The 17,817-nt window shown below is 32.1% G+C and overlaps 1 protein-coding gene across 2 annotated transcripts in view; it reads right to left on the bottom strand.

Annotated features, from left to right (window-relative positions):
* The window catches only part of GRID2 (glutamate ionotropic receptor delta type subunit 2), a 1,327,346-nt gene that overhangs the window by 507,174 nt on the left and 802,355 nt on the right, over positions 1 to 17,817 (bottom strand). For both annotated transcript variants that reach the window (XM_081037560.1, XM_081037561.1), the window contains 3 exons: positions 15,574 to 15,627; positions 7,675 to 7,848; positions 1,999 to 2,160 (listed from right to left, as the gene is read on the bottom strand). In XM_081037560.1, the coding sequence (XP_080893686.1) occupies positions 1,999 to 2,160; positions 7,675 to 7,848; positions 15,574 to 15,627 (390 nt within the window). The remainder of the gene's footprint in view (positions 1 to 1,998; positions 2,161 to 7,674; positions 7,849 to 15,573; positions 15,628 to 17,817) is intronic.

The following is a 17,817-nucleotide window of genomic DNA, read 5'->3' as shown; positions in this document are numbered from 1 at the left end:
ATTTCACTTATATGTGTAATGTAAAGAACAAAATAAACAAACTCATAGATACAGAGAACATTTTGATGGTTGCCAGATGAGAGGGGGGTTAAAGTTGCGTGAAAAAGGGGATGGGATTAAATACAAATTGGTTGTTACACAGTAGTCATGGGGATGAAGGGTATAGCACAAGGAATATAGTCAATAATATTGTAATAACTATGTATAATGTCAGATGGGTTGTAGATTTATTGGAGTTATTACTTCGTAAGTTATATAAATGTCTAATCACTATGTTGTATACTTGAAACTAATATAATATTGTATGTCAACTGTAATTGAAAAATTTAAAAAATATTTAAAATATAAATAAATGAATACATAAGTACATACATACATACATACATACATATGATGTTCCTGGTTGAAAGCTTATAGGGACAAATATGTAAATATTCCTTCAAAATAAAATTTCATGATTATTGTATATATTTATTTTGATTATAAATTTTCTGACAGCAACATTTTACATATTAAATTGCTCTAAGAGAAATACCTACATATTATGGTATGTCTCTTTCCTTCCTACTGATTCGCTCACTAAATAAGTGTTGCCTAAGCACACTCCCAAACTATTATTCTGTCTTTGTGAGACAGCGCCAGGATAATGAATACATTCAGGTTCTGCTTCCCAGCCAAACCATGAATTAATAAATTGGCAGGATCAGAATCATGTTCAACAACCTCCCCTGGATCAATACCTGCCAAATCTCTATATAGATAAGATTTTGGCAATACCTTGAGTTTAAATTTGACATGCATTTTTCCGTTGAAAAATCTTTCTCTGCCAATATAGTCAATAAATTTAATTCTCAAGCACGTCTGTTGATAAGGACCTAAATTATCATTAAAGTGACTCTTGCAAAAAAGGAAGCTGTACCAAAAGATCCAGGCGAGTCTTCATTTGACATTTTCTTTCTTCCACTTCCTGCTTTTTGTACATCTAGTTCACTTCTAAGGATAAATTTTTAGATTTTTCTCTAGATTTTCTAAATAATTCATATTTCATTTGACTAGCTCTCTCTCTGTTTCAGGAGAGAAAGGCAAACACAGACAGAAAGAAAAAAAGATAGGTAAATAAAGAACATAAACTTTCAATGGCTGTCTCCTTTGTTTAAAGGGTACAGGAGAAATTTGTTTGTTTTATTAATCATTTCATTTTAAATTCAAGAAGCTGTGTGAGACAAATGGAAAATGCCAGCAAGGATGACATGACAAAGAGGCTAATAAACTGCAGAATGCTTATACCACTGAGAGGAGTTGAACAACATAAACTGCCTCCTGGGACTGAAACAGGTAGCTAAGCCCACACAGGTCATAGCCATACTAAATGCCACACTGACGATGAAGAAGTGATTGCCATCAAGTACCCACATAGTTCAAAACTGCTGCAAAATAGTAACTGTTTATTAATGATACCTATAATATTAAAAAGTAATCGCAAAAGTAATTGCGATTTATAAGGTTAAACACAATTGCAAAATCCTCAGTTACTTTTGCACCAACCTAATATGAGATAAAGATCAACAAACACATCCAATGTCTTACCACGCATCATCTAAATGAAAAACAGCTATATCTGGTACTCATTCTTCAGTTGATGGTGTAGTGCAAAGGAAAAAAACCAAAGAAACAAAACATTTTGTACTTTGTGACAAGCACCAAAATAATTTGAGCATCTCTAATTCTAATGATATGATCAAGGAAATTTAAAAATATTTCAACCACTAACAGTTTACTTGCCTAAAATTCCCTTACAAATAAATAAGGACTACTAGCTTTTGTATGTGTGTGACTTTCTGACCTTTTATTTTTAATTTTTCATTTCTTCATTACACTGTTTTGTTTTTTTAATTGACATCTATATCAAGGGAGAAAATCTTTCTAAAAGACATCTCATCAAACAATTATTTATCTTTACAGAGACTTAGAAAGAGTGAAATATTAGTCAGAAATTACCTTCTTGATGGTCTCCAGCATGGAACGCCCTCCCTGCCAGGGCTTGGAGTTCTTTCTGATACAGGACAAACTTGCCATGCTATGCCATTTCCGGTCCTCCAGTTTCTTATGAAAAGCATTAGCAAGCAGAAGCACCGTGTCATATATGTAAAGGTTTGAAATCTGAAAAGATATTACACAGTAACCATTAGGATCACTGATGGCAACCATCAAAAATATGGGAAAAAATCATCAGTTTAGCTGCTTCTGTTCAGGTCGTTGAAGGTTGGTTTACGGGGTTATTTATTAAGCAGAAGGTTTCTTTTTTCATTTCCCAGGCACTTTTGCTATTGAGAATGAAGTCTTGTCTGACTGTATGCTTCGATTTCTTTTTCAGCTTATTTAGGTGTGAAAGAGAAGATAAAAAAGAGAAGTTTCGACAGAGGCAAGGCTGTTAGTGTCAGTTCTTAGAAAATCACTGGCCCTTATTTCATTCTGAGGAGGAAGGATCGAAAGGCTTAAGGTTGGAAGGACAAACTGAATAACACATTTTCTGAATATATCAAGTTTTTGCATTCTGGTTATTCAGAAGGAGAAAGAGCAACTAACTCTTACATATAAGATGAGTGTCATAGGTATAAAAGAATATAAAAGAATAGGGAAGCAGCCATCTGTTTGCCTATGGGGATTCAGGAATAAAAACAAAAGAGAGGAAACAGCATCATTTATAAACATTATTATGATTAAGAATCTATGCAAAATTACATAGGTGCTCACGTGTATTGCAATTCATTATGACAGATATAATAAATAATTACTTTTTGAATGTACATTTATGTTAAAGGTTGCTTCTTCTAAGGTAACAATGTTATTATCTTCGTTCCCTATAGACTGACAAAGGTATTATAGAAATGTTTGCTAAGGGCTACTGAACACTTACATTTAACTCTTTCCAGAACTACTTTCCATACTACCAACTACTGGAGGTGTTTATTTTTCAATTAAATTATAAATTATTTAGAAAACACAAATGCCTACAGATATTCAAGGTCAATAATATCCAGAATGTTACATTATAACCTCTCTGAAGGAAAAACCCAACATAAAAGTTTAAAAAATGATAAATCAATGTAACTATAAAATTTAAATCTACCTTAAATCATTTAAATTTTCTCAGTTATTTTAAAGTGTCTTTTTTTAATTTTTTTATTTTAAAGTGTCTTAACATAACTTTTTCCTGAAAACAAAGGGGACGATATGTTGACTGTCCTTTACTTATAATTAATTATATAGGAATCTTATGAAATTGTCTTTCTACCTCACAGAATGTACTAAATTTAACTATTAAGATAATGAGTTTGATGCTATGAACGACTGTTAACAAGTGCTTCCTAACAGTGCCTTGTGTATTTTCTTTCATTACTCAGTAAATCTTTAATTATTTGTATTAAGCATTATTTTGTGTGTATAATACCTACGGGAGGCAGACCTCTCTTTAAAGACACATTGAAAACTATGTTTGCTCTTTTTAAAGAAATTTGAGGGCAAGATATCCTCCCTCTCCCCTTCCCATTTCTCCCTTTCCCCATGCCAGATAATTACTCAAGAGAGTGGGGGTTGAGGTAAAGGCCAAAATATGCAATGAAGAAAGACTGAGATTTGAAGATAAAAGTAGTCATTGAAACAAAATACAGGCTGTACTAAACTGTGAAAACCCAAGGAAAACCTGGAAGAAAAAATGAAGAATGAGTGACCTGTATCCAAAATACCAGAGCAAACCTTTTGATGATTTCTCAATAATCTGCAATAATTTGGCCTTTTCTAAACTCCCCTGGTTCCACTGCCTCAGATTTGCTTGCTCTTATCTTTCTAGCTTTATTTTGCTTCTCCCTCTGACTGATTGCTTTAAGTGTGTATATGACATCAAAGCACTCTTTGATGTCTTTTTATCTTTCTCCAAATAGTTAACTTTCTCTAATACTTAATTCTTAGATATGGAGCTGGCTGAATCTTACCCTGACAACTTCTCAGGATTCTCCCTACTCCCAGACTAATTGAGCAATCCTCGTTTTATCTCCCATAACACTCAGTGCATACCTCTATTGAAATACATCATAATGCTAATATTTTCTTCAAATATGCCCTTTACACTAGAATATGAGTTCCTTCTGGATAGGGGCTCATATTGTATATATTTTCCCCTTTGAACTTTTGTTTCCCTTATTGTTTATTTCCATTTGACTTAGCCTAGAGCCTAGGGAATGTTTGTTTTGTTTTGTTTTGTTTTGTTTAGATAAATAGATGTTAAATAAAAGAAGACAAAAAAAAATAAAAGAAAGTCAAGTTTAACATCAGGTAGGTTTGATAGAATCCAAGATGTGAGAAACTTGACAACTTGGTCCATCCACACCTGACACTTTTGAAGTACAGTCTCTTGTTCACCTTGTGAAGCGTGCACTTTGTGAATGCATGCTGGTCTTTGTATTCAATAGGTGACACGTATTTTCATCAAATGACTGTCTCTCCTCATTTGCCCACCTTCCTAACTTCAGGATCAAAAGGGGTGATGAAATTTCTTTGAGCTTTCTAGTACCCCTTTTATTATTTCTTTCTCAGGCAAGTGCCTGTTCTCTTTTGAGGTCTATGCTCTTTGCTATTCCGCATTTATAGCCCCTCCCTGCCATCATCTACTGATCTCTTTTTTGACTCCCTCTTCACCGTAATCCCAAAGTATCTCCCAGCATTAAAAAGGTCATTTTGATTTCTACACACATGATCTTTACTTCTACTCTGGCCACAACCAACACAGTGACTATTCACTGGACACAAAAACACCGCTCCTCTAACGCCTTAAACTCCAGTGTCCTACCATCTAATTTATAATTTCTCTCCACCCTATTGTCACTACAGTTGTTTTCTGACTTCACTGAACATCCAGCACCCACCTCCTTTATATGACAACCTTTCAATATTTGACAATATCTATTACTTGCCCTGAAACATCATCTTTCCTTTAGTTGTTCATCACCTGATATAATTTCTAGCTTGTTTTATCATCTCAGCACTCTTCCTTTGTTTTCTTATTTTTCAGTGTTTCTGTTCAAAGTTTAATACTCAGAACTGACACAATGCAGATATGATTCAACTAAGAGAGAGATAAAGTCTACCTCTCTTGATCTTAACAAAATGAATCTGACATGGGGACCAAGATTACATTAGAATGGTTGAGAGCACATATGACTTGTGCTATATTCATACCAAATATGCCTTCACCTTCATAGCCTTAAACAGCTGTCAAACCAGGTCTCATGAATTGAGACTTCCTGTAATTGATGTGAAACCTATTCTTTATCTCTGTGGAATTTCAACTTTTATTCTTGTTGTTCAGTAAGGTTAACAATTTGGATCTTGATTTTATGTTACACAACACAAGCTTTCCCTCCTAGTTCTATGTTGTTTACAAATTTGATAGGCATATTTTAGTCATTTTCATTCAGGTAGTGATAAACATTTTGAAAATATTAGGTCCAAGGACAGAATCTTCTGGATGACCAGAGAGAGTTCCTTACACTTCAAGAGTAGAATATTTGTCAGTGTGGTTTGAATATTCTTCTAGTTCCACACTTGTCAAACAGGATCACAGAAGCTCTGGTGTAAGTTGTAAACACAGGATGCATTCACAGCCACAGAACATGTACGAACCACGTCCTAGGCATGGTTTTGCTTGAAGATTTGGAGGAAAAAACAACTAAGTGATTTAGCTGGTAAATTATTTGAAAGCCACTTTTAATTTTAAAGAAGCTCATATGTTATAACTTTTAATGTTAATAATGAGACTTTAACATATTTTGAACTTAAATAAAAATATATCTGAGGCTAGAGAATGAAAGAAGGAAAGGAAGAAAGAAAGAAAGAAAGAAAGAGAGAGAGAGAGAGAGAGAGAGAGAGAGAGAGAGAGAGAGAGAGAGAGAAAGAGAAAGAAAGAAAGAAAGAAAGAAAGAAAGAAAGAAAGAAAGAAAGAAAGAAAGAAAGAAAGAAAGAAAGAAAGAAGAGAAACAAAAAAAAAAGAAAGAAAAGTTGAGTCACTATAAGCCTATCAGTAGGGTTAGGATTAAAATTTAAACACGTCTTGTTTAGGCTTCATAGTGGCTTATTTTGATCATTGTCTTCTCCTTAATTACATTCAAATCCACAAATATCCACAAGGGTACAAAGCACTGTGATAAGTATAATAAGGGAAATAAAAATAGTAATTTTTATTTTAATTTTAGTAATTTTAATTTTAGAAATAAAAATAATACTTTATGGGATTTTATGATGCCAGGTCCTGGAGGGAACCTAGTCTAAAAGGGGTTAAATTCTAGTAGGAAGCAGAATGTTCTATGGGCAATCCCAAAGCCAGCTACCTGGTAAATACACGAGACTCATTACAATGGTAATACATATGAAGAAATAGATGGGTAAGTAATGATTCATCTAAAAAGAAAAATCAAAACTGACTAAAGTTAGGGATACTGTAGAGTTATTATTCAAAAACAGTAGTTTTGCAAAATCACCTTATTTATCTAGTGTTATTGTGACTGAATTAGTTCTTATACGGTTATAGTTCCAAAAAATTCAAACTGAACATCTCTAAGTATTATGATGTTTTGATATTAAATATTTTGATGGAATAGTTTTCTAAAACATATATTTTTCTGACTTCTGAAATGGACCATGGCTTTAATCTTTGTTGATCTCTCAGACCTACGGTTTAAATACTAATATGCTAGCATTATACTACAGTGATACCCTTAGAAACTACTTTATGACACAGAGTTGTTTTTACAGGAAAAGTCCTTCACTGATAGGATATTTGAATTAGTGTATCTGATTGATTTCTTTTTCCTGCCTCTTGCTTTGCTAGAGTGCTCCTTATAGCTCCTTACTGTTGTCCACGTGCCTGCTTTTTGTAACACTGCCGTCAGTTTGACATATTGAGACCTCCAGTGCAAAGAGAAATAAAGCAACAACTAAAAATCTGATAGGCTTTTCCTTAAGGGAAAAAAAATAGGCTCCGGGTGAGTATTTAAAGGGCATTTTTATGAGTAAGCTGCAGGGACTTGATGTTTCTTTATTTGCTGTTCAAAGATTTTATTTATTTACTTTCAAATTCTTTTTTGTATTATGAATAGTGCAGGTTAACAGCTATATTCCATCTGAGTTGGATAAGACTATGAAATACCACAGCATTTTTAATTTTTTTTTTTTTTTTTATTTCTAAACAGTTTTTTGGCGAAGTCCTTCACAGTGGAGACTAATCTTAAAAAAAAAAAAAAAAAAGTCTATGTCTTCGTTATGCCAAAAATGTCAGGCAAATTTATTAGCTTAATAATTTGTAGTTTGGCAGTAAAAGGTATCAATCACAAATTCTACTGTGAAAAATGCTATAGATCTACCTACTTGCTGAGAAGGAAATAACCTTTAGTTATTATTCTAGTATTAAACAAGTAAATACTTTGCTATAATGAGTTTACAAGGATCAAAGACACAGATTCTCAGCATTCTTCCCGTCAGACTTAATAAATTGCTGGAGGAAAAGACTAGTTCAGAAACTGCAAATATGTATAATTCTAAATCCAATGCAACTCAAAAACCCCTCTCCACAATTGCTCAACAAAGCACCATTGGAACAAATACCCTGACTTAGAATATTACCTCCATATTCTGAGCAAACGGATCCTTTGGATCACACAATGTTGAAGATATTCGATGGTTGCCACGGAAACATCGCTGACTTATATTCTGGGGGACTGGAAATGTCTGCCGAATGATAGTTAATCTTCCAATTGACCTTCTTACAAGTTCCTGTACATCCACATCATTTATTTCCTATAAGATAAGATAAGAAATAGAAGAATTAGAAATGCTTTAATATAGTAACAGAAACCCAAAACTATTAATAAACTGTTATCTAGAAATACTGTAATACATTTGCTTAATGCTGAGCCCACATCCAAATGAAAACAACACATGTTCATTTAAATAAGGAACTCATTTGTATTTGCTGTCTGTGCTTAAACTGTATCCATTTAATGCCTCAATTATTTCAAATGGAGCAATTCACTTAAATACACTTTATTAATATGTTTATAATTTATTATGGTGAACACTTCAGAAAAAATGTGTTGTCCAAACATCAAAAAAGTCAGAAAATAAGCTGTTACTTTAATTTACTATTCATTAATGGTTTTTAAGGTACTTTGAGTACCTAGGGATATAGTTGCAATGGAAGAGTATTATATATTTTTCTTAGCAGTGAAAAATGGGGCTCTTATATAAGGCGAGTAGAGAGAGCAAGAGGAGGTATTATTTTTAAGAATTTTCCCAATCATTTCTTAGAACTATTGGCGTTAACATATACATTTCTCTTGGTTAAGAATAGATTTAAAAGTACTCACTAAATGTTGAATAAATAAGTTAGTATATAATTGTGGTCATAATATAAAGATGAAAATCTGTTGATTAATACAGTGTGAACCAGGATGAGTGAGGGTGCTCTTTACCCAAATTAATCTTACTTTGCATATGAGTGTTTGCCAAATTCAAAGAAATATGCTTTATGCTTCCTTCTCCCCTGCCTCCCAACTCCAGACTTAATTTTTATGATTTGACTCAATCATCGATGTAGAAGCAACAAAAATGAAATATTTTTATAACACGCATCTGTTCTAATTGGAAACAGTCAGAATGAAAGTGATGAAAATAAATTTTTGTTTTAAGACAGTCTTTACTAAATCAGTTTGTGCTTTATTGTGTCCATTTGGAACCTTTTAAACCAAGGAAGTCTTTGAAATGAACATATTATTGGTTTCAGTAGATTCTTATGGCAATAGAAATAAGAGATTTGACACAAGATAAATTTTGGACTGCAGCGAGCACTGCTCCATTTTGATTCACAGAATTATAAAATAATGAAAAACAAAAGGACTACAGATGTAAATTTTCCTTTTTACCTTACGAGACTAATCACATATTATTCTCCTTGTAGCATATATTAGGTTTAAAATTCATCCTTTATTTATGATCTTTATGAAATATACATTTTCTGAAAATAAAATAACACCTGGCATCAGCTATATCCAGTATAATATCCTGAATTTATGGTTGATTAATCCTTAACATACCATAAAAATGGTTTTCACAGTTTAAAAGGCCGTATTTTTCCTTACGTCTGTGCCATGTCACTGGCCACCAAAAAATCTGTCTGGCAAAATGCTGGCCACTTTTTAATTTTCTGTCACCTACTCACTCACAAAGCAGAATTAAACAGTGTCCTGCCGACTCCATTTTTAGCCTTCACCTTAACCAGAAATTTTTAAAAATTAATATTGCTATTCAATGTCTTTACATGGTTTTTTAAGTTCCATACTATACAGACATTTTCATTTAAAAGCAGTGAAAAAATATACCACTCTTCTCATAATATTAACATACGTGACTAAACTGTGTTATATATGTGGTCTCTTTTTCTTTAGCAATACTAAGTTTTACAAACATTTTGTCAGATAGAACCATCTCTACTTGGCTCCAGCCCTCACAAACTACAAATCATCGTATTAGAATAAAAGCTTACATTTATAAGTGCTTATTATGTGTTAGGCAAAATGCTAAGATAACCTATTATCTCATTTTCTGCTGAAAACAATACAGATTCAGATACTGTTCTCACGTTATAAAGAAATGGAGACATCCCGAGCTCTTCATTCAAAATGCTCTGTATTTATAGTATGAATTTATAAATGTTATCAAATGAGACACTCTCTGAAATGACTATACAAGAAGTCCATATTCCCTTACAGAAATTATTTAGATTAATATTCATGAGTGATAGGAATTAAAACTCTAAAGATATATCATTCCAGCATCTAATAGCTTGATGATTCTATGAAGAATGATAAAGTCATCCATCATGAGCCAAAGTCTTGAACAGGACTATTTTAAACCCACAAAAAGGGATGGTTGCTTTTTACAGGTTCCAAAACCTGAAGTTCTCCGGTGTCTAAGTGACTAACGTATATCTGAGAAAATGTCAATTTGAATTGAATATATTTGGCCTATTATTATTTGAGGAAGGGAAAAGAAAGTAATTTTCCGGGAGGAAAGAACCTGCCATTCTGAATGAAGCTCACAGACAGTCTGTCTCAAAAAATTTACTTGCAGTTTTAGTTTTGACACCCGATTTCAAAAATAGTTTGATAGTGATATGAAAACTTAATTAGGCAGCTATTTCATATTTACAGAACATTACTTCTGCATTTCAAAAAGCACATTTCAAGAGTGGTAGATGTAATGTTACATAAACACTGAAAGCCTAGTGAATACTTAATCTATGAAGAGGTACTTTTAAATGAAAAAATCCATAAGTAAACTTTTGTAGTAAAATGTGAAGCTATTGTGTAATCTACTTGAATCAATATTGTTTCAATTCTCTGATTTTTAAAAATGTTTAAACTATCTAATTTTTCTAGTCACTACTCACTATCCCAAGACTATAGTACCACCAAAAATGCTAATCTCTATAAATATACAGAAAATTCCAGAGTTTTAAAGCATTTAAAGAAGCTGAATTATAAAATTATCCTTTTTTGTACTACTTATTTGAAGGAGTATATTTACGAAATAAGAATATTACAATAAAAATAAATATATGTTTTGGTGTGCTTAATTTTTCTCGATTTTACTTCTCTAAGAGCAAGGCATACAGTCATTTTTGCCCCAAAATAATTTACACAGATAATGAAAAATTATTAAGAATAAACTCAGTATATCCAAGAAAATATTATTTACTTTCCTGTAATATTCTAATGCAAACACTGAACTGTGTAAGAGCAAAGGAAAAAGAAAGCTAAAATATCTGGTAGGCATACAACTCCATTCAGAAACAGCCACTTTCCAGAACAAATATTTTAGGAAAATTGGATCCAACCTCGTTTAGTATATCAGCTTTAAGCTTTGTCGACTGGCCAAATAATTCTCCAGGTAATCCACCAAAAGAAAACGGTTTATTCGGGAAAAGAAAAAGAAACAGAACCAAAAAGTGTGTGCACACTTGCCACCCACCTGAGAAGAAGGGGCACAACCCGCCATGGCTTCCTCCTTTGTTTTCATCCCTTCCCTGGAACTAAGTTACCATAGAGTTCAACAAGAAGTCAAGACTAGAGAATTAACAAGGGGCCCACCTCCACCCGTAGTTCTCCTAGTTAAGCATCTTAAAACGGCAGTTCACTTTTATCAGCTTTAAGTATTAATAGAATTCTAGGGAAGGGAAGAATCTTAAAATCCATTATAACAGATGCCAACCGATATCACATAAACTCTTTCATTAAAGGGGTCCTTCCTTCCTTTTCCCATTCTTTTATTTCTTTTCATCTGACAAAGTTTCTGGCTCATAGTAGATATTCAATAAATGTCGATAAAGAAAAGATTGAAAGAATGAATTAACAGCAAGTTTTCACCAAACGATCCTCTGAAAATAGGTAACTGGAATTTTAAGTCTAGACACTGGGAAGCTTTAATAATTTTAACAATTCTGGATAAGGCAGATTCTTGCAATGACTGTAAGCAGTATACTATGTAGTGTAGTTTGAAATGATTATGCTTTTTGTTGTTGTTTTGGCTAATATGTTTATATTCTTCATGTTTTAGCAAAGACGATCCTTTGATTCTTCCATAAAATTTAACATTAGTGTTAAATAATTACACAAACATCATGTTGAAATATGGAACAAAACCAACTGTAGGATATATACCAGCAGGAAGAGAGCAGAATGGCAGCTTGATAGATTAGTGGTGAGCAGTTCAATTAATCACTAAACTAGAAAAAATGAAAACATCCATTATACGTATAAACTGTTTTAATCTCAACAACAACTAATCCTTGACTGCAGAACTCAGAAATGATTAACAGAGAATAATGACTTAAACTATTTAAATAAGAAGTCAGGACACCAAATATCAGGTTCAGTATCATCAGGGGGAAAAATAGGTGCATATACCATTGCACTTCTTGCAGTTCTAAAAAGTGTATATCTTTCCATCTCAATGTCTAATTTTTGTAAAACTTAAATAACTTGCGAGGATATCTGCTTCAGGACCTGGAAGGAACGACAATGCTTACATGGAAAGGCTGTTCTAAGCTGAAGCCACTAATTGTAGGGAGAAGACAAATACCACTACCAACTACTAACATATGATTGATTACACCATATGAGCTAGCATAGCCTCTCATTATTATAACACACGTAACGCAAATGAAAAAAAATATATTGTTTTCAACTTTCTACATCAATTTGTATCATAATGCACAATGCCAACTTTGATTTATAGTCTCTCTCTCTAAAAAAAATTATTGATGCAGTAAGATTAAATACGTGTTTGAAACCCATTTTAAAATTAGCAATAAAATAGTAGCTACACAAACCAAACTAAGCAGATTCATGTTTTCCACATTCAGTCAAAATGGACATTTTCATGTTAGGTTTTTTTTTTTTTGCTGTTGTTACTTTTAGAGTTTATTAGTTTCCTAGAAATTTGGAGAATTCCATGCTTTTTCTTTTATGGAAACTAGGGTAAATTATAATTTATCCATTATAAATTTGTATACATAACCCTGTAAGTGAAGTGAAGGTAATGAGAGGCAAGTTTTATGAGGTATATTTCAAAGAGACTGAGGGTGGTAGAATGCAATTATGTGGAAGCAAGAGTGCTGACTGCAGATACACTGACGTATTTTTTTTTTTAGGGATGAAAATACAGAAAACATGCTGATATCTGAGTTTTAACCTAGTTTAGATAAAAGATAATAACCAACACATACAGTGTGGGCTATGAATATCAGGTTTTTCCAAAACTAGGTGGTACTGACCTGCTCCAAAGAAATGACACCTTTATTCAAGGACTAGTAAAAAGGTTAATGGGTAAAAAGGAGATGAGCGTTTTAGTAATAGTAAGTAAATGGAAGTTATAAATAGTTACGACACCTTACCATAGAAAACCCAAATGTAAAGGAGAAGAAAAAAAATCAAGATCTTCTAATCTGTCTTCTATACTTCTAACATTTATTGAGTTATTTGCTGGTTAGATTGCTTTGTTTGTGTAGATGTTTTATTTGCAAAATAGTGGCCCAGACTATGGAACACCCATTTAATAATAGCATTTTTCCTCCTAATATTTTATGAAATAAAATTTAATAAGTTCAACAAAATGAGTCATAACATTTATGAAAATATAGTAAAATAGAAACTGCTGTTATTCTTTCTATGATATTCACCACCAATGACATACATGCTAGTTCACTCAGTCAGACTTCCTCTATATAATATGAAGGAGAGATTTCTTCTACAGTACTAATTGACACATAAACTGTAGGTAGATGACCACTTGTGTTCTGGGGAGCTCTAGGTGGTTCACACTTTTAAGATTCAGGTGTAGTTTTAGAAGTCCAATTGGTAATGGAAAAATAATTAATTCAGGGGTCCCTTTTGCAAACTTACCAAATAGAATAGAATAGAATGGGCATTTTAATTTATCTATTATAAGAATTAATTGCTTTGATTAATGTATCTCTAAGTAGGAAATAAATCACTTTTTCTTTGATTAATGTCTCTAAGTAGGAAATGGATCACTTTTTCTTTTCCTAGCCAATTCTATTGACACAAACAGGTAAAACAACTCCAACTTGTTTTACATCAGAAATCAGTGTTGTCTATTTCCCATCAGAAAGTGGGTGTGATATTAAGAAAAAGGACTTAGTAGGATTCTCTGTTTCAAAAAATAGTTAATCTAGAAAATAAACGAAAGACAATACCTAATAGGATAAATGACTCTCATAAGATAAAAGTGAGGTGGCAGAAATTTCAAAAAGATAATCTGTAAGGAGAATTATTTAAAAAAATAAAAGAAAGAACAACACAAAGCAAAACAACCAAAGATTTAGACTGCAAAAGACTGTTTTAAATCCCATTATCACCACATAATACTTGTGTGATATTTGGCAAATTGTTTAATTTCTTTGAACCTTAGATTCCTTGAAGGAAAATAAAAATAAAAATTTCTAATTTGAAAAGTTATCCTGAATGTTTGCTAAGTTTCCTTTTCCCTCCCCTCTATGCTGAGGTTTAGTCATTCCAGATAGAAATTGAGAGGTATTAGAAAATTAGGAAGTATCAAATCTTCAAAAAAAGCAGATCTCACACATACACATCATCTGTGGGGCTCTCGGGAGAAACACATCTTGATTTGCAGTAAAAAATATAATGACAAATCACACAGAACTAAAATTTGGCTGACCAAAAACAGGCTTGCAAGATATTTCCAGTGTCTTTTCACTGAGCTAAAAAGAATCATCTCATCAATGAAGCTTGGTATAGGAAAAACAACTTGAAACTTGGAATCATTTTCATTTTTCTATGTAAAGAGAGGCAAATCATTTACCCTCTATGAACCTTATTCCCTTAGTACCTCATAAAATGATGTTTAGTACTCAAAAACATAATGTCTGAGAAAGTGATCTCTGATCTTTAAGGCGCTATGATCATTATTGCTGTACTATTTATATAGTGTCACTTGTTAAACACTATGTTAACAGTGTTAGACAATATCTCACTTAATTTTTATTATGAACTTGTAAAGTAAATGTTAATATAGTTACTGTAAAAATGAAAAATCTGAGGAACAGGATCATTATATTATATATCCAAAATGATACAGCTAACTAATTTTATAGCCAGACTTGCTGACTACAAAACCAGAATTCTTACTCCAAATACTACTTTTTCCCCTGAATCAAAACTTACCATTCTATAATTCAATATTTAGTATCTATTGATAAATGATACATTATTTATATTCATAAGTAATGATTGAATACTAGGTATTTTGGAGACAAATATACGTGATCTCATTATTTGTCCATGACTGATTTTCTCATTGTACATTCCGATTCTGATTGGCAGGTACAAATGGAACCTTATTTCACAAGGTTCTCACATTGTAATGTATTTTAAATCTTCTGCATTGTCTTTACAAAAGTCAAAAAACTTTCACAAGGAATTTGACAAGTTGATGGATTTTAAGCAGTTTTATTCTGTTATGAAAAGAAAAAAAATCTGTTCTTGTTTACTCATATTCATATGCTGAGTTACTTAAGGAGGGGTTGGATATAAAAAGTTTTAGAAACAACATTAAAATATAAATGGAACAAAAGCACTCCACTGGGAAGAATTCACTTTGCTTACAAAGAAGAACTGTACTTTTTATAAAGAAGATCTCCAGAAGCAGGCAATGTGTTCCAACGGAAAATGCTAACAGATACTCAGTGGGGAAGATGTTCTCCATTTATTTCATTCACACAAAACCCTTTACAATTTAAAACAAACAAACAAACAAACAAACAAAAACTCCTTATTCTATTTGTATTTAACAGCATCCACTCGGTAAACTGAACATTTATCTTGTGTTCCATTTCCTCTTAGAAACCCAAGGCCAAAGGAAATGCTGTGACTATACATATACAAACAGGACCTGGAGTAGACAATAAGTTTTAATTAGTTTTACCTCATTTATAATGATCCAGTGACAATCAAAAGCAACCAAATTAGTCTCCACAACCTAAAATAGAAAAAAGAAAGAAAAACAGCTATCAGTCAGCATTAATTATGGAAAACAAACCAAACTAAATGGATATACTTTGCAAATGGCAAAAAAAAAATAAAATAAAATAAGAATCACATGTTTAAAAAAGGTCTTTGTTATTCAATTAAAGATAGTAAAACATCGAAGAAGCAAGCATTTGTGTTTGATGCGTAGAGGCATTTTAGACTTGCTAATTAAGTAAGAAAATATCATTGATCAAAAGCCTAGAAAAACATAGTTTTTAACTAAAACAAATGTGTGTATATATATATATATATATATATATATATATATATATATACACATATATATGTATATACACACACACACACACACATTTCAAATCAGAGTTCAAATCACATTTGCTCTTAAAAATAAATTTTGATGGCTTTCTATTATCCACCTAATAAATATCTAAGTACACATCCCTCCAAAATCTGGCTGTAACTTAACATTCTTATCTTCTGAAACTTATATGTATATATGCTTGCTATTATTTGATAAAGTAAACTGCTCTGTATTCTGAAAAGCTTTGTGCATGTGTATTGTAAGGAGATCTGTTTGTTAAATTATCTGAACTTAAAGACTAAAATCAATAAACATTATATTAAGTCATGGGTGGGTAATTTCAGTAGCTTTCAAATTGCTAATAACATTAAAAGAAATAAAACTTATGCTAAAGGAAAAGCAAACAATATGTATATAACAATCTTGGCTGACTAACTTTGGATGAATTGATTCCAAATGATCCTTGGCTTGGACAAAAGAAGTAAGCCATGCGTGTGTGCGTGCGTGCGTGCGTGCGTGTGTGTGTGTGTGTGTGTAGTAAAAGTAGTTTTGTATGAAAGTTTCCATTCTATCCAGTCTTATCATACATATTCTAACACATGTTTTTAACAATTCATGTCATGGGACATATAGGCATATAATAGGCGAGACTGTTTTGTAGAATATTATTCTGTTATTTTCAGTAACAATACCCAAAGATTGGGTTTTACATGACTATACTTTCTAATAAATAGCAAAGATTTGTTATATATTATACACTGTGAATTGCATTTTGGTGGTTATTCTTTGTTCTCCTGAGATAAAAGAAGCATTGAGTTATAAGAAATAAAATTGGAAATATATTTCTTATGTGATCCAATGCTTTCTCAAAGTATAAAATTATTTGCAAAATCTTTGTTTTTTAGTATTTTGGTATAAATTTTATGTGATTTCAGTATACGTCATATTGGTCCCTACAATCTTCCTGAGGTGTACAGATAATATATTATTGTAGAAGTGAGACTATTTATCTCTTCTTAGTTAAATCATTATTATTTTTTGGAAATACACACATGTTCCACTTATACATGAAATATAATGTAGAAAATATAACCCCTGGCAGGCAGTTTTCAGTTTTAGCTAAAAAAATAAAATCACTATACTAATAATTGCAGCCCTTATTTCTAATTTTATGATTATTTTTCTTTAACTGTCTTAGTGACAAATCATCAGTAATTTATTAGCAATAAACAATATTAGAAAATAAATGGGAATTCCATAAGAAATTAAAAGAATATAAACCAAAGGCTCAAATATAAGGAAAGTAGTTCTCTGGATAAAATGGAGACATATCAGTTATGTCTCCATAACTGGGAAAAAATGACTAAATATGAAAATAGGAAGAATTCAGAGAAGAGAGAAGTGAGATCCAAGATATAGATTGAAAGTACTTGTGAAACACTATTAGTAGTTGAGTGAAGATATGACTCAATTTAGTTAAAATTTTTTCATTTAGGTAATCTGTACCATGTGGCCAGATTAAGCAAAATTCAGACTAAGAGAACTCTGAATTAATGCGTAGAACTTAAGTGAAAACTTATCCTATGCAACAGCATTTACGGAATAAGTAGAAGGTAAGCGTTACAATGGAAACTGATTGATAATTTGTCTGGACCAGGAAAGTTACTCATCTTTCACACTGTCTGGAAATAAACTTTCAGGTTCATTTCCAAATCTTTTGTTTTAGTAAGAGAGACACAAATATCTCATCAAAGGCCATGATTCTACTTATCCTACCACCCTCCTTTGCTGAGGGTCGGCAGAGAAATAACCTTCTCTCACTCCTGTCTTGGTTTTACTCATGAATACTAAATTATGACACATCTATTAATAGCAGTA

Source organism: Rhinolophus hipposideros (genome assembly GCF_964194185.1).
Source record: "Rhinolophus hipposideros genome assembly, chromosome: 1".
NCBI classification, from domain to species: Eukaryota; Metazoa; Chordata; class Mammalia; order Chiroptera; family Rhinolophidae; genus Rhinolophus; species Rhinolophus hipposideros.
This window is presented reverse-complemented; position numbering and strand designations above follow the sequence as displayed.